This window comes from Lucilia cuprina, chromosome 2 (genome assembly GCF_022045245.1).
Source record: "Lucilia cuprina isolate Lc7/37 chromosome 2, ASM2204524v1, whole genome shotgun sequence".
Taxonomy (NCBI): domain Eukaryota; kingdom Metazoa; phylum Arthropoda; class Insecta; order Diptera; family Calliphoridae; genus Lucilia; species Lucilia cuprina.
This window is the reverse complement of record NC_060950.1, coordinates 52,977,427-53,000,430: the sequence shown is the minus strand read 5'-3', so window position 1 is coordinate 53,000,430 and position 23,004 is coordinate 52,977,427. Positions and strand designations below refer to the sequence as shown.

The window sequence follows — 23,004 nt, the reverse complement described above, 5'->3', positions numbered from 1 at the left end:
TAATACCAGTTTCTTTAGTCTACCGTAACTATTAACTGATGGTATCGTTGTATCCTCGACGTTTTAATACACAGTTAAATCGATATTTCGGGATATGTTCAGCTACACCGCAGATGAATTTCCCAAAGAGATCCTCACCTTGCGCAATAATACCTTGATGATCCCACTCCAACATGGTGTAATTGCAATCCGGGAGAAAGCTAGGTGCTACCAGCACCTCTATTCTGACAGGACTATAAACTAGTGGTGCTCAAGAACCGGCAACCTGTAGTGCAGAGTTTCCGACTTTGTCTTATCCCGCTTATTAAGAGAGATACTGTGGCTCTTTAAGCACAAACTTGTGGGAAGAGAATGTTAGATAAAAGACTAAAACACGGTAAAACTTATACCACACAGAGTACTGACTGTGGATCTTATCGTTGGAAAATAGTGGGTGACAAGCATACATGTACATAGAGTGCATATTTCGGATGTTTACCCCAATTTATATGTATGTCGGATAAATGAGAAGTGTGTTGTGTTAAATGGTGGTGGTTATAAGATATCAAATACAAGTGATACCATTGAATTTTCCTTCCTCTTGCTGTGAGTAAGAACTTGTCTTTGACTTATTTGCTGGATTCTGTCTACTCATTAAGTCTCTATGTTATATAATTGAATCTACAGATGCGATCCCATCTGTGTCTGATGACTTTGTATTTCGAAAGTTTCGCCATGGGGCAATAAAATGGTCAGAGATTAGATAGCGCGAGGAAAATTTACCAGGTGCTTGTACATGGACCGACAACTGCCATGACATTGTTCACGTAAAGGACTTCGACTTATACAGGCTAGAAAATCAAGATAATTCGTTTCTTTATGTGTGTTTTACTGTACATACGTTATGTTGCAATAGAGAGTCATTTGCAGGACTGCATACGTTGATACATATAAACATCCGTCCTGAAACCCATATCAATTCTATAAAGTGCTGTAGAAGATAGGGAGAGCAGTGTATGTTTTACCCTATACCACCAATATACTCTGGGTTTATGCTGATGTTTGTAACGCACAATAATTTTGGTCCTATACCTTAAAGTATACCAATCGGATCAGAATCATTTTCTGAGTCTATTTAGCTATGTCCAAACTACAAACTACATGTCGCAATTTTGAAGATAATTCAATGAAATTTGGTACATGATCTTCTGTTATCCCATGAACGAAGCCTATTGAACATGGTTAAGATCTATTATTTCACTTGGCCCCCATACAACTGAACCCCCGAATAGGACTTGTAAACATTATTATCAAACTACAGGTCGCAATTTTGGAAGTAATTTAATGGTCTTCTATGGTAACGTAGACGAAGCCTTTTGCAAATGGTTAACATTGGTCCTAGCCCCCATACAACTAAAACGCCGAATAGGGCTTTATTATGTCAACTAAATTACAAATCGGCCTCGCCCGACTATAATTTCTTACATATTTTTTTGGGGTAATTTTTTAAACTTGCGTTGGGGGTATAATAAAACATACGTATGCTGGCAACACTGTCTAAATGATTTCAAGTGTTTCAGATTTGAACCATTCGTTCTGAAGACAAACTCAGTGATTGTATTGTAGTAAACTATTGTTCTCATATCGAATAGATTCGATTAAAAATCAAATATAACAAAATGTAATGAAACGAATTCATTTTCTTCGTTATTTTCTAAAAAAAAGTGTTTGTTTGTTCTTTAGTGTGTTATACCAAATGGTTTTAACCGATCAGAATCAGTTTAACAATGGAGTGAGTGGCGGCGATAGTACTAGTGCTGGCAATGCTAGAGAATTTCATGGTGGTTTACGCGTGCTGATGATTAAATGTTTAAAAATAAATTATATTTCAGGTTTGTTTTTGTTGTTTTTTGGTTTTGTATGTATTTTTGTCTACAAAAAATTTGTGTTTCTTTGCTAATTTTTGTTATTTTTTTTGCTCTTTACACTGTATTTTATTGTTTTGTTTGTCTTAATGTATTTATTATTATTTTAGTTGTTGTTTTTAGGAGGTTATGTCAGCATTACTCCACCACAGAATGTGTTGAATGTATGGCGAACAACACAAAAATACAAAGTTTAAAAAATTTCAATATTTTGTTTAATTATTTAGTTATATTTATACCCTACACCACTATAGTGGGGAGGGTATTATACGTTTGTGCTGATGTTTGTAACATACAAAAATATTGGTCCAATACCCACCTTAAAGTATACCGATCGATTCAGAATCATTTTTTGAGTCGATTAAGACATGTCCGTCCGGCTGGCTGGCTGTCCATGTAAACCTTGTGCGCAAGGTACAGGCCGCAATTTTCAAGATAATTTGATGAAATTTGGACCAAGCATGTTTTTTTGGCACAAGGACGAAGCCTATTGAAAATGGTTGAAATCGGTCCATTATTTCACCTAGCCCCCATACAACCGTACCTCCCGATTTGAACTTTTTATGCTATAATTACGTCAAATATTCTGCTATCTCTCTAAAAATTGGCACAAATAAGTTTTATATAAGTATAAATGATACTGCAGATTTTCGTAAGGATCGGCCTATATTTGACCCTAGCCCCCATACAAACCCCCCTTCAAAAAATGACTTAAACGTCTAAAAAATGACTTAAACGTCTAAAATTGACTTGTAACCATTTGTATCGCAATGAAACTCAACAAAACTAACTGTTATTTAGAAATATATCCTTTTCCCAAATTTACCGAGGATCGGCCCATATTTGACCTATATAAAGCCTCATTTAGAAATTTTAGTTTTTTATCAATAAATGGCTTAAATATTTTGGAATTATGGTAATATTCAACATAAAAGTTTCTTTACAAAAAATAAAAATTTTATAAAAGTAAAAATTGTAAAAATATACTCATGGTGTAGGGTATCATATGGTCGGCCATGCCCGACTATACTTTCCTACTTGTTTTATTATGTATTTTACTTGTATTACTTTTGTTGTCTGCGAACGAGTAGTAGTGGAGTTTATTTGCTTATATTGCTAATTATTTGAAATGGAGAGGTAATAGCTTTTTGCATACAAGTTTATTTATATATATATGTACATATGTATGAATATACATTTGTATTTGTGATGGCATGAATGACTAAATTAATGAAACACCTGATTTTTAAATTTTGAATCAGGAAAATAAATATGTATTATAAAATGTTGGACCTGTGATATTAACACACATACATCTTATGAGAACTCTTAGGATATTAAGAGTTGAAATACGGAACAGTCCGATCATATTGTAACTTTAATTTGCGATTCTTGGAGCAACTATAGCTGGTTAAATTAAAATAATAAAAGCTTAATTAGATCACATTTAAAGTACGCCTCTATAATCTAGAGAACTTCTTTGTACAAGATATATAACATAATTTGAGTTTAAGGAGTTCAGCATATATCCCAGCAAAAAAAGAACATCCAAAGAAGCGAAAAAGAAGTAGAATTTACTCCATGGAAGTAATGAAAAAGAACTGAAGAAGTGATGAATTTAACACAGGATTGTCATAGGAGGGATGTTCTTTTTATTTGATTCCAAATTCACTACATCTGAAGTCATTCTCAAGAAGTAATTTTTATGTTCTTTTTTTGTAAGTTATTAGGACGTGAAATTATAGTATTATAGAATACACCTATTTTGACTTAAACAATATTTACATAAATAAATCAAATACATGCATTTATTAATCAAGTCCAAAATAAAATGGGTTTAATTAAGAAAAAATTCAGTACAAAAAAAATATATCTTCAATTTAAAAGAAAATTGGATTCTTTTCGCTTCTTTGGAAGTCAATAAACATAACTTCCACAGAAGGTAAACAAATTCACTTAGTGCTACTTTTGAAGTGGTGATAAATGTCATTCTTTTGAAAGTATTTTGTTTTAGCTTTACTCGGAAGTTGACTGAAACCATTAGCACTACGTTCACCAAAGCACAAGAAAGATTGCTTGGTCGTGATGCATGTTTAATATGAAAAATTTCTTAATATTTCTTTAATCACATGTAAATTGTGAGACAGCGATAGTGGTCAAACCATTCTTAACTTAAGAAGATTTGGTCAAAACTTTTGAGTCACATGATAAATGTATATTTGACACACTAACATCAGTCATACCCGACGAAAATTACAGAAAATATTGAGACTTAAATCGCAGATAAAGAATAGTAGATCTCTGGTAGATTCCGGCGTCTTCAAACCGGGAAATTGAACGATCCAAAAGACTTTTCTTTTGGTAGTAATCTCTATATCTGTATGGGTACTAAGTGACTCGATATTTATGGGTAACAAAAGGCAGGAAACTTGACGAAGTAAACCAGATAGTTTAATGACCGTTAAAGGCAACATAGAAAAGAGAACTCCACTCAAATACATAGAGTAATAAAACGTTGATTAGGACCAAAAATCTACTGATGATATCTATGTTATAAAATAGAACATTTAGATCCTAAACAAACTCATATTCAAAACATGTACTTCCAGTTTATTTGACTTTGTTTTCTTGTATCCATTTGAATATATTTCAAATGACTGTTATTACCGTATTATTTTGTCTTTTAATAGCATTAGACACACAGGGCAACTGGCACAACTCTACAAATGCATAGAATGCTGTGCGAATATACGAATACTTTAACACTTTGTAAGCAATTTTATATCGTACCTGATATCTTCTAGGATACTGAGTTTCTAAATCATTGGACGGTAACTCTACTTTGAAGGCGATTTAGGGCGGGTTTCTTACTACTCAGTTAAACTAGGCTTAACTTGCTGTTAGATTAAACTCCGAACAAATTTAGGCGGACTTTAACCGATGATTGTGTTTTTCAGTTTTAGATTTAAGCTCAGTTAACTTTGTTAGTATTGCCAAGTTTTCACTCAAAAACATAAACAGCAGTTTTTTGCAAACAATACTTTTGTAAAATGTAAAATTTTGGAAAAATGTTAAATAAACATTTAAAACAATAATTAATGAAACAAATCAGAAAATTGTAATTTACTTAAAATATTATATTTTTGTTCTTCCGAAATCATTGTTTTATTGTTTTTGTTAATTGGGTTTTCTCACTTCTAACTTGAGTTTAATTGGCCATTTACACTCAGTTAAACTAAGATTATAAGTAACTTTACTGATAACTGAAAAACAAGAAACATATATTAAACTAGGTTTAAACAAAGAATGTAGATTATCTTTATCTGTAAAACCCGCCCTTACTCTTTAGCCTTACCTATCCCTACTCTAGATAATTTTTGCTACATATATACGTCAATATACTGTTTTATCCATTTCTATACTGCTTTATCTAACTGCTGAATGATAATTAACAACATCCATAACTTCGGAATGCAAAGAACAAACAGCAATTGTGGGTAGTTGTCTGAATCTTCTTCTTCTTCTTGAGATTTAGCTAATTATTTTCCAAAAAACGCGGTAAAAATTATTAAATTAGTTTCAAACCGTCCAGTTAGTAACCATTGTTCCACACTCTAACAAGCTGATGCGTAAAAACTAAATCTATAGTCCTCATTAAAATCGTCTAAAAACACGGATTAATGACTCCAAAAGTATCACCAAAAGTGGATTAACTTTTTTAAAAAAATATTTTATTGACATTCGTTCCATGTGACAACAAAAACTTTCTTATCACAGACTTAAGTAACTCTTCGTTTTATTGATATGTTAAAATTATTTTCAATATAAAAACTAGTTTTTAATTGTTTAAAAACGAATACAAGAGAATAAACTTTAAGAATTCTATTGTTAATATTAACAATAGATTCATAACTAATATTGATATATTTATAAGTTTAAACTAACCATTCTTATAATCTTTCATTAGTGACAAACTTTTTTCCATAACAAATTTGCTGACATGTGATATCATACTTAAGTAATCATACAAAAGCCTAATGTTTGCTGGGTGTATTTATGTATGTAAATAATATTGTTTGTATTAATGACGATATCGATAACATGAAAACTTGATAACAGAGCGTTAATAAAGAATTTTTGCATACCTTTACACTCAACTAAAGAATGATAGTAAAACAAGAAAACTATTTTTAAACTACTTACAGAATGATAAATAAATATTTTATTTTGAAAGCAATTTTTAATAAAAACTTTTCATATATTATAAAAAATCAATAAAATATAAACATATTGAACTAGTGGCCTTGATATTTTAGTATAATTTGTTGATTTTTTTGAATAAGATCAAAATATTTCTTTAAGTACATAAATACAATCTTATATAGATTGAGAAGTCTTTGATCAGTCAAAAATATAGTGAGTAAATAGATCAGGAGAGAGATTGTAAATTTTTAATTACTAGAGTTGCCTATAGAGAATTTTGTTTAGTTTCAGGTCAGTCTTTTAACCTTTATGCCTGAAGTACTATTCCACATGTATCAATATCTGGATATAATAAGGGGAAACTGGTCAAACTTTGTAGATCGGAGTCTTCTAAGTGTATCAAAATCAATGAATCTTAAAACAGTATTTTAAAACTCGGACAGATACATTAAATATTATTTGATTTAAGGTACTCATTGTTCAGGAGGTTCAAGAAGATTGTAAGGTCCAACGACTTTACAGTACATGTATTCTTGATGACTAATTCTCGTAATTCACGTGACTTGCAACGTATTTTAATTTACTTAATTCTACTATTTTATTTAAGAGGTAAATTAGTGTAGTAATAAACCTCTTAGATGTTTTCCCAGATGTATTAAGATGATGAAAATAATGCCAAATAAAATTTGAAACAGATTGAGAATTTTGAATCATGGCCAATTTATACATTGAATATATTTCGAATGTGGCAATTAGCCATGATATAAAAGGTTAAATTATCATAAAAACGGTTTAAAATTATATTTTAAATTAAGTTAGTCCATAGATATTACTATAAAAATGGTATGGTTCAACTCTGAATAATGAAATAGATTAGTTCTGGAACTTTGTGAATGAGTTTCTAATTGATCAAAATGAAGCTAGATCTTGATTAAATTCTTAAAAGTTCAAATATAGATAGAAAATCTTACTCCCTGTCCGATAACATTAGGTGTTCATAGTCATATTTATTTGGATCGGCATTGAGCTTGAGCTCAATGCAAACATTAAATAACTCGAGTACTTCAGCAAAGTGCTTTTACATGGACCAGCTCATCCATATACAAAAATTGGCACCTGAGTTCTTCATTAAAGGATTTAGGGGCGTGTTGTAGACAATTCTCAAGGCTACCCAGTAGGTAAAAAAGAGGACCGTCAAGGCAGGTGTTCACGTTAAGCAATAGACATTCGTGGCCCCATCATTCCGTATAGGAAATTAACTCTATCGATCACTGATATAATCGTGTTTAATAAATCAATCGCCCGGGGGCATGTTACTTTGATAAAAGACCTTATCTCGGAGAAAACAGGTGCTACCAATACGTCTGGTATGCCGATACTATAAATTGGTGATAATGAAATGCATACTCGACGCTTCCTTGGAGTATACTAGTTAATTCACGTTATTGGCTGTGGTTAAAAACCAATACAAGTGATACCATTGAATTTTTCTTCCTTGTCCAAGTATATTCAGAAAAAAACACTGTTTCTACCGGATTTTAAATAAGGTCCTCGGATTCATTGACGGATCGTGTTTTTATATACGAAGTACTATACTCTAGGTGATGTGCGTGATTGGAAACGGAAGTGAAGTTTTTGCATCTCAGAATGGAGCAGCAAATAGTCAGAGATTAGATAGCTCAAGTTCTTGTATATTTCAGAAACATGTACAAAATTGTCACCTACGTGGTGGAACCATGAAATAAGGCCAGCACGAAACACTTCGGCATTCATGTTTAATAACCGGGGTTTAAATTTTTGCTTTCCTGTGTTAAGACTGAATTCTTAGAATTCAGCCGATACTCAGGTCTCTTAGAAGTATAACGACATAATCTAAATCTTTCATCGGTTGATAAATTTGGGTGTTTATTAATACTTCCAAAGAAGTTAAAATCTACTTCTTTTCAGTACTGAAAAAGTTCTATAGAAGTGACGATTTTAACACTGGCTTGTTATGGAAGAGATGTTCTTTATTTGATTCCAAATTCCCTACATCTGGAGTCATAATCAGGATGTAATTTTTATGTTCTTTTTTTGGAAGTTATTAGGATGTGAAATTGTAGTATTATAGAATACACCTAATATGATATAAATAATGTTAACATAAATAAAAACTTCAAATTAAAATGAGATTAATTAAAAAAATTTCTTTAAAAAAAACAAAATTTGTCTTCAATTTTAAACAAAATTAGATTCTTTTCACTTCTTTGGAAGTCAATAAATGGCGTTTACCACAAGGTAAAAATCCATTTAGTACTACTTTTGAAGTGGTGATAAATGTTATTTTTTGAAAGTACTTCGTTTAGAATCTATGAGAAATTATGAAACTGATTTTGATCACACTAACCTATTATGCTACTAAACAGAAAATGAATTCCTATATAAATAAGAAATACTAACGTAACACCATGTCTAATGTCCAAAGTTATAAAGAATTCTTTTTTTAATATATTTCAAATAAAAGTAAAATGAAATAATTAAAGGTCTACGTAATTTAGCTAATTAAAATTTTTTAAAAATACTTAAAAAAACTAAATAACGTTATCAGATTGTTAACAGATACGTATGAGTATTTCGGGAGTGTTTATTGTAGACTTACCTGTCGTATAATGGTATTCCAAATATTAGGCATTCACCCACTGTTATGTGAGTGTGAGTGTGAAGAAGAGAGTAAAAACAATAAAAATTATTTCTTTAATTTTTCTTTAAAAATTGAGGAGAGCTGACGTTTTAACTTTTTTAAGGGCGATTTTATTTAAATTTTGTTTTTGTGCAAAAGAACACTTTTGATTTCACTGTAATTTTACAAAAGAAAAAATAAATATATTATAAGAAAAAAAAAAAGAAAACCACGTAATTTCGTTTTAGGCAACCAGTAATTGAGCTTAATAAATAAATTAACACTGTAAATATTTTCAATTAAGAAAAGTGAAAAATTTCTTAAGAATGTTATTTGTTTTATTTAGTTGTTGACATCAAAATATTATGTTATACTCAAACTGTTGCAAATATTTTAAGTAATATTCAATTTTTAAATTTAGGCACGTAATTTCACAATAAAACTTTTTTTATAATCTTTTTATAAAATTGATTAGAATTTGTGATTTTTAATTAATATATTTTATTTTATTTTGGCTTTGGCTATTTTTGTGTTTGTTTCATTTTCTATTATTAAAAAAACACATAATTTTGTATATTATTTATTATTATTTTCTTTTAAATTTATTTAATTTTATTCAATTTCTTTAAATTGACATCAGCCTCGGTCATTTCTCAACAAAAACAACAACAACTACTGTACAGCAGCAATACAACTAAGAACAACAATAATACAAAAGAACATTAAGAATTCTGTTGTTGTTGCTATTGGTGTTGATGATGATGATAATAAAGATGATGATGACGATGAAAAATATTGAAAATAACAATAACAACACACCGAGTCTAAAGGAGACAATATAACAATAATATTACGACCGATTATATTAACGATCATACACGAGGCCACCGATCAATAGAGCAATCGTTGCTGTTGTTGTTGCTGTTTTCTTAATTATTTTACCCAAAAAAAGTATCTTTGGAATATTTACATTTATTTTTAAAGTTTTATTTTCGTTTCGTTGTTAATATTTAAAATTTAATTGTATTTCTTCTTTTTTTTTTAAAATTAAGAAACTCGCTCAACGAGTCTCAGACTAGAACTGATTGTCTAGAAAAAATATCGGTGTTGAAAAATTTGCTCAGAAATTCCAAGTTGCCAACAACAAACAAATGGCTGATGAGCTATAACATTAAAGACAAAACAGCAACTATTCGTTTTTTTTTTTGACTCTTTATTAATTTGTTGTTCATTCATTCGTTCGCTTGCATGTGTTCGTTCGTTGTTTCGATACATTCGTGTATGTTCGCTCACTTTAATGGCGGTATCAATGTACAACGCTCGCACACCTTGTTTTAGTTGCTGCTTCTTTTTCCGATTCTTTTTTTTTTGTATTTTATTACTATTCAGCTGGTGTGAACTAAGACGTATCAAGGTATTTGTTAGTGTATTTGTATTTTACGCTCCCGAAATAAGCTTTTTTTCTCATCGCTACTTGCTTAGATATAAATTGTAATTAAAAGGCTCCCGATGGGAAATGTTGACCTGAAAGACGTGATTTTTTTAAACAGCATTAAACAATAATTGGTCTTCTTTTTTGGTTCCAAGGAGAACTGACCGTAACGTTGGAAATATTAAAATACTTATAGCTCGGTGAGTACTATATTCTTGCAGGGCCCTAGTTCAATCCAAAAACTATGGTAAAATACAGTGCAACTAAGTTGAGATAGAACCCAGATAAAATGTCTTGGTCAAGCAAAACTTTAAAGAAAATACCCGTATGAATCCGTGGCTCTGAATTGGTGGGATAAAGTGGGCCAAAGTCCTATATTAAAGAATAAGAAGCAAAAATATACCAACGCTTACCTAATTACAATACAATTGCCCATAAGGCTTAACATATTCGCCGCTAGCCAGAAGGCAATTAGGGCAATATTAAGTGACAAAGTTTATATCTGGGTACCATTCCACTTGAAGGTTAATGTATTGGCTTTAAGGGGAAGAAAGTTCGAAGTAGTTAACCGGACGAAGCTGAAAATTGAGTTTCTGAACATTGAATATAATTCATTCAATGAACAGTAATCTAACCTAAGTATCTGATCAAACATGTACACAAGAGGAAAAGTAGGCTACAGTTAGATATATGTATAAATAGATAGATAGATAGATAGATAGATAGATAGATAGATAGATAGATAGATAGATAGATAGATAAATAGATAGATAGATAGATATATAGATAGATAGATAGATAGATAGATAGATAGATAGATAGATAGATAGATAGATGGATAGATAGATAGATAGATAGATAGATAGATAGATAGATAGATAGATAGATAGATAGATAGATAGATAGATAGATAGATAGATAGATAGATAGATATATAGATAGATAAATAGATAAATATATTGTTAGTTAGACTTGTATTAGTCGACTCCACATTCCAAAAATTTCCTATAGACATTGTTGTAAATAATTTCAAGATCTATTTACATAATTTTCATATATATTTTTTTATTTCGAACTAAATTGACTTCATGGCAGTTGTTTAAGGCGAGAAAGCTTACAAATAGTTACTATAAATACAAGTACTCACATGAATGTACGTAGTTTCTATGCCTGTCTGTCCGTCTTTAAGTGAAAATTACTTACGATCTTTTCGGTTTGTTTGGTGAGTATCTTGGAAGTTGATAACAACCATAAAATGTGTGTGTGTGTGCAGTGTTTGAACTTGTACTCGTACACCAAACCATTTACACATGTAGTCATTGTGGTTTTGCCAAACGTAAAGACAAGTATGATCAACTTTATTTCATGTTGTGAATGACGTCTATCTTGCTATCGGACCGATAGCATACAAAGACAAATTGCTGTGAACAAATCAAGTGTCACATATATTGATCAATCCTATTAATAGGTACAGTGATTCATAAAAGTTTTTCGCTAAATACAAAATGTATTTTTAATGGTTTTCATTTAAAGAATACCTTAATGGTTATTAATTCAGGGAAAGATTAATTTTAAAACATTTCAGTTTTTTGGGCGAATAGACAAAAATACAAAGTCATCTTTTAAACAAGTATGAATTTATAGTCGGACATTGCCGACCATGTGATACCATACATCAGTCAGTATGTTAAAATTCTGAATTATTTAAAAAAAAGAGTTTAGTTTGTTTTATTGTGGAATATTTTTACTTATTGTTGACAAAAAAAAAATAGATTTTCTACAAGAGGGCTCATAGAGGAGTGGGGGTAAATATGGGGCTATCCTTACAAATTTCGGTAGATGAATTTACGTCTACTTCAAAGTCATTTATGTAGATTTTAATCGTTTTATTAGTAATTATAAGTTAATTTTGACCTTCACGTCATTTTCTGAAGAGGAGGCCTGATCACTATACAAATTAGTATTGTCATTTATTATTCTATAAAACAAATTTTTGCTTATTTTTGTTGACATAATTAAACATTTAACGTAATTATGAGCCTAAAGGCCCGACTCGGTGGGTACGGTTGTATGGGTGCTAGGAGATATAATGAACCGAATTCAACCATTTTCAATAGCGTTCGTCCTTGAACCAAATAAAGAGTATGTACCAAATATCATCAAATTACCTTAAAAATTGCGATCTGTAGCGTGCGCACAAGGTTCACATGGACACAAAGACAGACGGACTAAGCTAAATCGACTCAGAAAGTGATTCTGAGGGTATAAAAAATCGTATTCGAACGTATTTTTTGTCTTTGTTATTAAAAAGTCTCATTGGCTGTGGTTTAAACCTTAAAAATGTAAAACAAATCCACAAGATACATTAAATATGAAAAAGTTGTCATCTTACAATGAGTCCAACTTTATTCAGAACAGTTTTTCTCTTGACATCAAAAATAATAAAAAAATTGTTAAATTCTGAAAAATCTTTCTTTAAGTGTAAAAAATATGTCACCCCTATTTTATAATTGATAAAGCAGCAGCTGTAATTGTTTATTCTGTATTGCCCGTTATTTCTTCAGATATCGATGGAGTTGAGAAATTAAAATATGAAATAAAGAATCGAATCGAGAATGAAGCTAGCATTACGAAAAAATTGTGATATTAGCTACTGAAGATACACTACGACCTGATTCATACTGGGGAAACTTTTGTTGAGAAACTTTTTATTTTGTGTGTGAGAGAGATGGTTGATATTTCTTTCTCTTTCTTTCACACACAAAAATCAAAAGTTTCCCAAAAAAAGTTTTCCAGTGTAAACCAGGTCTAAATGATTTCGTTACAAGGTGACATATGGCAAAATAAACTAAGTGACATATGGCAAAATAACATAAGTACATTATTACAAATTTGTATTATGACATTCAAATAAATAATCCCTTCAAAAAATGATTCTGAATCGATCGGTATACTTAAAGATATTGGACCAATATTTTTGTATGTTACAAACATCAGCACAAACGTATAATACCCTCCCCACTATAGTGGTGTAGGGTAAAACAAGAGCATAAAAACAACATACATCCTAAATAATTTTCTAGAATGCAATGAATATAGATAAGATCGCTCTTATTTGATACTTTGTTTTTGTACATATTAATTTGAAATGTTCTTCTATGTGAAGAATGGATCATTCTTATGTCAATTGATTATATTTTTTGTTTATAAATATTCCCAATTTATAGTAGTGCAATATAATCTTAAAAATTGAAAATAGCCAAATATTTTTTCAGTGTAATTTCATTGAAAAAATGATTTTTTTATTTGCCTCTCTATACCCAGCTAGCATTTGGAAGATTGTTGGAAGATTAATCAGTAAACTGAGTCATTTTTGACTCCTTTTGATGAGCTTAAAGTGATTAATAAGTTGAGTGCTTAAAAAATGACTCGAAAATAATCGATAATTTCCTATATGTGAGAGTCGGACTACTTGTTATACTTCGGTATTTCCAAAATAAAAATAAATCTGTCTCGCTTAAGACTTTATGAAGGTATGTTCTTTTATGTTACTTTTCAAAAATTTAACTTCGATTACTTTCAGATAAATACGATGAATATGTCAATATTACATTAAATTTAGAAAAAATTGGTTTCGGATTATGTGGAATCTAACACTGATTGCAAGAAAAGTATTGTTTCTTGGGTCGCTCTTGCGAGGTTGGTGCTTTTAAAATATTAGTGAATTCTTCTACTCAAATTTAAGGAATATAATTCAAAACTGTAAATTATATTTAATATGTTTATATTATGAACGTCATTGCCTAGTTAATAATTTGTGTAAAATCATCTCTGACACCGTTGAAGAAATTTAAAGACTTGTTTCTTCATAGGGATGGGCCTGAGAAAAGCTTTTATTCGATATAGTAAATGAAAGGAAATGACTAAGTGTCGTTGTCGACACTTAGTCGTCGTCGACACCAATTTTAAGTCGTCGTAAAATTAGCTGTCGACTGAAAATGAGTTGTGGCGGCCCAATCTTGGTTTTAACTCGCACTAAAACAAATTTCTTAACATAAAATAATAACAAAGTTATCGTAAATTACAAAAAAATAGCTATTTTTACTGTCGACGTTGACTTGGTGTCGACAACGTCTTAAATAATAGGGGGCAATATTGTTGAATTTTGAACACAAAACTTCGTATGTATGGCTTGACCATGATGTAAACTAAACTAATTCGTTACTGAAAAAAGACGTTAAAGAATTTGATGATCTTGATGATGAAAAATTAAAAGAGGATGCTTTAGAACACATATCAGGATATATAATTCGAAAGTTGGATCCTGAAGAAAAAATACATTTGTAACAAAACCTCGTACATATGGCTTGATCATTATTTAAAGGCTAACAAACTAATTTCGATTGACAGACATGGCTTAGTCGACTTCTCTATCTATAAGGATACATAATTAAAAACATAGCGCCCTGGTTGAATGGGAATCTATAAAAGGTACTTTTCGCAAAAGAATTTATTTAATTGTAATAAAAGAAAGTACATTAAATTTATGAAAAAAAATTGAAACTACAAATTAAAAAAAAGATGAGCAAATACTTAATGAAAAAACGTGATTTTTTATTTGGAAAGTTTATGTTATGAAGTAAAGCAGTAAAATTTAAAAATATGTAATATTGGAAGAAAAAACATGGAGACTTAAAGCCCTTAAAAATAATATCAACAAGTCAGATTTCTATATTTGGCTGTGCCGAATCTTATATACCCTTCACTAAGTATGTTTTAAAAAACAGTTTGTATCTCTTCACACATGTCACACAAAACATACACACAAACAAATATAAACTGTAGCAGAAAGAAATATTAACCGTTGTACTGTACCGCCACCGTTAAACTGTATTACCACCCTCAAACAAATATGAGCTGTATTACCAACATATTACTGCTTTATCTCCTTGTTGTTTTTATGCTTTATTTATAATTTGTTGAGGAAATTTTCAGAGGTAGTATCAGATTCGTACCCATATCTCAGTTATTTATGGACCGATTTTGCTGATTTTCAATAGGAAACTTCTCGAAAGCATGTCTGACAGAATTATTGAAGATTTGGATCTTGAAGATATCTGGAGTCTTCAGAAAATTGATTTCGACAGACGGACATGGCTTAATCGACTCCGCTATCTATAAGGATCCAGAATATATATACTTTATAGGGTCGGAAAATTATATTATAGAAATTACAAACGAAATGACAAATGACCCTTCTCACGAAGGTGAAGGGTATAAAAATGAGGAATTCGATCATATACGAAAATATATTAAACGTCATTATTTGTTTTACAATTTTAAATTTGCTTGAATTTTCAATACCAAAAATTGAAACTCTATTCGTAAATAAAATTCAATAACAACAAAAAATTTAATTTCAATAATTAGAAACATTTTTTTCCAGATTAAGAAAATTAAACAAAATTTTAAACGGAAAGTGCTTTTAAACTATTAAAAAAAAATGCAGTTTTTTGTGGATAACTGCAGTTTTGCGTACGGTCCTTCAAAGTGGACGAAAAAGTAAAGTAAACTTTCAAATGTTTTGACAACTTTACATTTCTTACAAGAGAGTAGAACTCACACGGCAGATGTGAGAGAGTAATTTCGTATATGTGAGAGTCGGACTACTTGTTATACTTTGTATGTAAATATATTAAAATTTAAATATGTCTATTATTATTACTTTTTGGTCCAGTTATAGAAAAAAAATCTGAAAATAAAAATATAAATAAGTACTGTGGATAAAATATATTTTATCTTCATATAGAATTATTAGACTCCTTGGAATTTTGAATATTATGTTAAAGTTGTATAAAATTCAAACATAAAATTCAATATTTTAAATTCGAAGTCCCTTGCGATCGAAGTCCATGGGGCGCATCAAAACCTATTACTATTTTCTTACTATTTCTTTGTGACTCTTCAATTAGTTTTATCAGATCCAACGTGAGCGGTAGAGTGTGGAGAATAGAAAGGTATGTACATATCGAATGTAAATTAATTATATACAATTATAATAATTTAAACAATAAGAATATGCTTTTTAAATAAGCTTTTAATTCGTTTTTTATAATTCCGGAACATTTTTCCAATAGTGTAATGTGGAAATCCCATATTTATCAACATTTAGATTGGGTGTATTTGGCACGCTAATCTTGATTATTTCCCTTAGTCTGGTTTTGCCAATGAAACACCTGTTTACACAATTCGTGTATTGAAAACTCGAAAATTCTATATTATTAATAATATTTTTGTTAAATTCTTTGTAGGTTTTTTAACAAAACTTGGACTCTGTCCATTTTCAGTAAGAGATGTATCAGAGAAAAAAGTTAAACATTTTTAATGTGCAAAACATTTGAAAATCTACAAAGATTGGTTGGTACTTTCAGACATTAAGAAAAGGCAGTTTTGTAAATATTGCGTATTATTCGATCAAAATTTTAACATTTGGCCACACAGCTTAACTCGTGTGTAGCAGCCTTTAATGTATTTAATAATAATAATAGAGCTTTTTATGAAGTATAGCATTCGTTTCAATGGCTTATTTTTTTATCCTTACATTATTAATCTAACATTTTTTACAAAATATGAAATATCAATTTATAGTAACGGCACCATATTACGATCAATTGATATTTCAGAGTAAGTGCCGGTTCACACCGGAAAACTTTTGATTTTGCGTGAGAGGGAGAAAGAAGTATCATTCAACTCTCTCGCGGTACAGAGTTTGACCTGGTTCACACTAGGAAACTTTTGTTGAGAAACTTTTGATGTAGTGAGTGAAAGAACGAGACGGTTGATATTTCTTTCTCTTTCTCTCAAACACAAAAATCAAAAGTTTCCCAAATAAAGTTTCTTAGTGTGAACCAGGTCTTTCTCATGTTCGAAAACTTGTTTTGTTAGACCTGGTCCACATTAGAAAACTTTGTGGAGAAACTTTTCCTTAATTCTCTTTTGAAGTTTCCTTAATGTCTGAAACTTTTGTTTCAGAAACTACGTGTACATCTCGTTGATTTGTTCTTGTACGAATGGGAAGATTTACTGGCGGTCCACAAGAGGAAACTTTTTTTGACAAACTTTTGATTTTGCGTGAGAGAGAAAGAGAAAAGTTTCTGAAACAAAAGTTTCTATGTGTGAACATTAAGGAAATGTTAAAATAGAATTAAGAACAAGTTAGAACGCTATATTCGGCTGGACCGAGTCTTAAATACCCTCCACCAGCTACTTTTATATTAATACATTTCAAATTTATCAAGTATTTGTAGAAATGAGTTTTCTTATGTCTTAAATAGAAAAATCCAAAGATTTAAATCTATTACAATTCCTAGATTTATTTCTTTATGTTTTATAGCGCTAAGGATTTTCAAAATACATACATATATAATTTTGTTCTACACAAAATGAGAATACAATTAGTTAAAATTAGTACATAAAATATATATTTCAGTCAAATTTTGTATCGTGATTTAGTAAGAAGTAATGCGTGTTTAAGTATTTTTTTGAAAGGAAACTTTTATGGGACCGACCTCACCAATGTTATGAACTAATCATGAAAAAATCTTGAAATAGAATTTTTGTATACAAAACTAAAATTTGTGCTATATTTAATAGCTAAGTATATTTGGTAATGAGTAATGTGCTTTTAAGAGATTTTCCTAAAAGGACTATATATGTTAGCTATGTCCAATTATGTATATAAGGACAAAATCTCAAAATTCTATATCTATATCATTATTTGGTAATAAATATTGTGAATCTAAGTGATTTTCTGGACCTAGTATGAGAGCTGTGACCAAATATGGACCGATCGTAAAACCATTTTATAGTGAATTTATGTATATAAAGACAATATTTTTGCTAAATGTATGGATATCAATATTTGGTTATGAGTTATGTGCGTTTTCTCCGATTCTCGGGAGGAAACCTTGTGTGGGAGCTATGACCAAAGATGGATCGATCGTGAAAAAATTTTGAAATAACATTTATGTGTACAAATATAGTATTTATGCCAAATATTTTATGGGTATCACTATTTGGAAATAAGTTATGTGCCTTTAAGTGTTTTTCCAAAAGAGACCTTGTGTGGGAGCTATGATCAATTATGGTCCGATAGGGAAAGAATTTCACAATATTATTTCCCTGTTTATGAGCAATATTTGTGCCAAATTGTATATAGATATTTTAATTTAATAATGAGTAACGCGCGTTAAAGTGATTATGGGAGCTATGACCAATTCTGGACCCATCCAAAAAACCTTGCATTTTAATATTTCTGTATATAAGACCAAACTTATACCAAATTTTATAAGGATATCTTAATTTAGTAATGAGTTGTAAGCGTTTAAGTGATTTTCGGGAGGGGACTTTGTATGGGAGCTATGACCAATTATGGACAGATCGGAAAAAATTTTCATAGAAATATTTCTTAATGTGAGGGCAATACTTGTACCAAAGTTTATAGGGATATTTTAATTTGATAATGAGTTATGCGCGTTTAAGTGGTTTTCGGGAAGGCACCTTGTATGGGAGCTATGACCAATTATGGACCGATCGAAAAAATTTTCCTATGAATGAATTTTGATGTTAATTTGTAAAATTTTGTGAAGATATCGAAATTGCGACGGAAGTTATTAACAAAAAAAACATTTTCCGGGAATATGTACTTTTGTATGGGAGGCATATGAAATTTTAGACCGATTCTGGCGATTCTGGATTTTTTATGTAGAAACAAATGTATGGTGATTTTTATGCAATTATCTTGCATAGTTTTCGAGAAAATTACATCAGAATGTGTAAAAATGCTTATTTTTTCGAGGTTGTTTTAAATTTTGATTCATAACTTTTCCCGATGTGAACCGATTTTGCTGAATTTTAATAACAAACTGCTTAGTATACAATAAATATTTTCGGTGAATTTGGTTGATCTCCTTGGCTTAGTTTGAACGTGAGCAGACAGACGGACAAAGCTTAATCGACTCAGAATTTTACAAGGACCCAGAATATATATATACTTTGTTGGGTCTCAGATGAATATTTCTTGGCGTTACACACGGAATGATAAACTTAGATATACCCTCTGTCACCACTGATGGTGGTGGAGGGTATAAAAACTTTCTCAACAGCGTGGACAAGGTCTATGTGCCGGTCCACACTAGGAAACTTTTTTTGGGAAACTTTTGATTTTGCGTAATAGAGAAAGAGAAAAAATGTCATTCGTCTCTGTCGCAGAGTTTCTCGTACTCGGAAACTGTTTTTGTTTTGTTATTCTTCTCATTCGTAAAACGACAAATCAATGCAATTACTATATAGTTTCTATGGCTGGACATTGAGGAAATTTTAAAAGAGAATTAAGAAAAAGTTTCTCAACAAAAGTTTAATAGTGTGGACCGGATCTAACAAAACAAGTTTCTGAGTATGAGAAAATCCGTACCGCGAGAGAGATGAATGATATTTCTTCGCTTTCTCTCTGGCGCAAAATCAAAAGTTTCCTAATGTGGACCGCACTTACAAAAACAAATCAATGCAATTGACACGTAGTGTCTGAATTATTTCATTGGCAAGAAATGTTGAAAATGTGTAGAGAATATTCCAAATGAAACCATTAGCGCCTTAATGAAATGTGATCAAGATATGTATTGAAACTTTTCGTAGCATGAAAACGTAGAAGATTATGGGATCTTTTTCATAGAGGTTTTCTTATTTATAATAATTCTATTTCTGAAAAAGGAGTGCAAAATAGGCTCCATAGTGGCCTATGTGTATTTCTTCGGATCTGATGTAGTAAACATTTTCCTATCAATTAACTGTCATATAAATATTGAGATATATATAGAACTATTCCATGAGATTGTGTTATATTGGATAAATAATTACAAAATATATATTAAATAACTTAAACTAATAGTAAATATTACAGCCTTCTTGATTTATGTTTATAAGCCAATATTAAATTTAATTGTGTGTGAGTTTTTTTTTGTCGATAACACTATAAAAATTTACTATATAAATGATTACAGTATACGACTAAATAATGACTACAGTCAGCAGTTTAAAACTTGAATTATAAAATAAATTCCAAAAATCAATGATAAGAATTTGAAATTTCCTTTGATATTCTTAGATGCAATGTTTTGAACGGAAGATTCTGTTGGAACTGTTATATTAGCAGGTTGGCTATAAACTAATGTAGGTTCAGGTTCTGTTGAAGGAATTGAAAGAAATTTTTTATTTAAGGGTTTTATATAAAAATATTAGTAGTTAATTTATTATTACCTGTTACTTGTGGCTCAACAAAGGCATTTGTTTCCCCAGCATAGGGAGACGATGAAATATATTCCCCATCATTTAACATATTTAAATCTTCTTTGGTAATGACATCGAAAATCCAACCTATATTTGGTATAATTGCTGTATAATACGCTTTAATGGGTTTCTCCAGACAATCGGTTTTATTTTGCAAAGGCAAAATAGTTGATAATATACCCATTAATTTATTACCGCAAACTAAACCGGTACCACGATCGCCATTATAATTTTGCAAGCTTTCAACTGCCTGTTAATGTTGTCAAAATTTAATAAGATTGCTATGGACTTCTTAAGTCTCTAGTATTACACTTACGTTGCAATTGAAACCAGCGGGCAAATAATAAAATGAACAAATATCATTTTCACGTTCATTGGAATATTGAGAAGTAGCTCCACATGCTTCGGAATCTAATATGGGCAAATGTTCGCTTTGTATATAATTTGGGGCACCATTGAGAGACTGAAAAAAAGTTTAAATTGACCCAATTGACCTTGAAAGTTTATTGACTCAATAAAAGCACTGAACGTGTTAAAAGTTATTCGTTTTGTAAAACTTTGTTTACAAAAGTCATAAAATATCACTGAAACATTTTGTTTATTTTCCTGTAATATAAAGATAAAATAATTGCACTTTTTCCACTTACATTCCGCACATAGAAATTCGCCAAACAAGAGCCCTCAAAATCCTCATCATCAGCTAAGGTAATCCAACTCATATCGCTGCGTGTATCCAAAGGTAATATGCCCTTTAAGCGCAAAACTGCTAAATCATTTTCACCGGTAGTATAATTGAAATTATCCGCAACAAAAATGTCGGAAACTTGTAAAGTTAATTCTTCTCTGAATGTCGTCGTACTGCCACTTATAACACTGATCATACTGGGAGCAATAGGTATGACGGGACTATTGCTGGAGGAAAATTTATAATGAACACATGAAGCTGTAGTCAAAATTAGACGACTTTGAACAATGATACCATTACACAGATGTATGGGTGGTCCACGTGGATGCAAATGTACATAAAGCGATACTTGATAAGAAGGTTGATTGGCACTACACAGCGCAGTGGAGCAGGCAATTAATATTGCCAAAATTTTCAGAATATTTACATTTAGACTCATATTGGTCGTTTCCATTTATGAATAGTTTTTATTTCTTTTCCTTTACAAATAATTAAACTTTAAAAATTCCGTTATTATTTTTAGTTTAGAACCGTTTAGTTTGACTGAATCAGAGCGTTTGAATGAAAACTTGCGATAAACTATATAATTATAGAATTAATATATGATCAAAATATTTTGTTGTTTGTTGCTTGTTTAATCTTAACTGACATTCAGAAGAACTTAAGTCTATTCGCTGAAATTCAAATCTACGAGTATTTACTTTTTTCCATGTTTTTTTCAAGTTCTGTGTTATCGCAGTTCAGACTGATAATCTTAAGACAATTGTATTGTATCTGATAAATGTTACAGACAAATATCGTAGGCTATTTTAATTTGCAAGTTTTCACTTCATTTAATTGGTATACAATGATCTTCATTAGCTTTGAAACTACTAAAGTTATCGTTATTAAAGTCTAGGTGAGAGCTTAATTTAAATTATCACTATAAAGCCCCGAAATTGTAGAGGATCTTACGTATTGATATAGAAGACTTGATAAGAATTTTGTGATATAAAATGAGAGCTCATCGCCCAAATGTATTTTGGCTCCTTGTTGATATTCAACAAGAATACGAATGAGAAGGATGAGATTCGTGGGACGAATAAGAATTTGCTCACCACTGGGAAACGATGAAACGGTGATCATTTCATAGTTTAAGATTACAGTTAAGATTCATCAGTAGAAGTTTTGGATAGTAGAGTCTGCAACAGTCGATGTTCTCTGTAAAATATTTGTAAAGTTTTTTTATTATTGTTTAAACTTAACTACAATTTATAACAAAATACTTAATATTTTCGGGAAAAGAAGAGATGAATTATGATAAAAACAACTACTTGAAGGGATCTGATAAAGTAACAGCAGCATCTCTTCTTAAAAGCTATAGATATGAGTAACACAACTGCGGATTGAGCAAATATTGATTTAGCAAAATGAAGGCACAAAAACGTCTACTATTTATTATCTTTTTTTATTTTTTTGAAATAGAAATTAAGTGAATTAGAAAATAAAATAATAATAATATTTTACAGTCGTGTTGAAAAAAGCACGTTTCTTTTTTTTCTTAACGATAGTAACAAGTACCATATATATTACGAATTACTGATGTGATCAAAATCATGATGAGTTAGTTATAAAGTTGCTGTGTTCTTATTGTTGTAAATAAAATAGTTATTGCCGTCATAATAATCTTGATAAATATTCTATCATCATTTAATAATATTTGTTCTTGTTGTATTTTTTTATTTGTTGCAAATTAAAATGTTTATTATTAGTTTGTTTTATTCTCAAGGAACTTGAA

At 30.3% G+C, this 23,004-nt stretch overlaps 2 protein-coding genes and 1 long non-coding RNA gene across 4 annotated transcripts in view; 1 reads left to right on the top strand and 2 right to left on the bottom strand.

The window, feature by feature from the left end:
• The window catches only part of LOC111680915 (triadin), a 32,106-nt gene extending 22,235 nt beyond the window's left edge, over positions 1 to 9,871 (bottom strand). The window contains exons 1-2 of one of the 2 annotated variants that reach the window (XM_046952052.1): positions 9,737 to 9,871; positions 8,746 to 8,785 (exon numbers count right to left, since the gene is read on the bottom strand). The gene's annotated coding sequence lies outside the window, so the exon portion shown is untranslated. Of the gene's footprint in view, positions 1 to 8,745; positions 8,976 to 9,736 lie in introns of those variants that run through there. The other variant, XM_023442625.2, reaches the window with a different exon arrangement.
• On the top strand, positions 1,714 to 10,626 carry LOC124420111. Its single transcript, XR_006941040.1, has 3 exons — positions 1,714 to 1,871; positions 9,407 to 10,180; positions 10,249 to 10,626. It is a non-coding gene; the product is annotated as an uncharacterized LOC124420111 (long non-coding RNA).
• Positions 10,627 to 20,095: 9,469 nt separating this feature from the next.
• LOC111680909 lies at positions 20,096 to 22,512 on the bottom strand. Its single transcript, XM_023442620.2, has 5 exons — positions 22,493 to 22,512; positions 21,190 to 22,427; positions 20,859 to 21,005; positions 20,513 to 20,792; positions 20,096 to 20,438 (listed from the first exon to the last, which is right to left on the bottom strand). Exons 2-5 carry the CDS (start codon positions 21,679 to 21,681, stop codon positions 20,281 to 20,283), a joined length of 1,077 nt encoding a protein of 358 aa, XP_023298388.2. The 5' UTR covers positions 21,682 to 22,427; positions 22,493 to 22,512; the 3' UTR covers positions 20,096 to 20,280.
• Between the last annotated feature and the right edge of the window lie 492 nt (positions 22,513 to 23,004).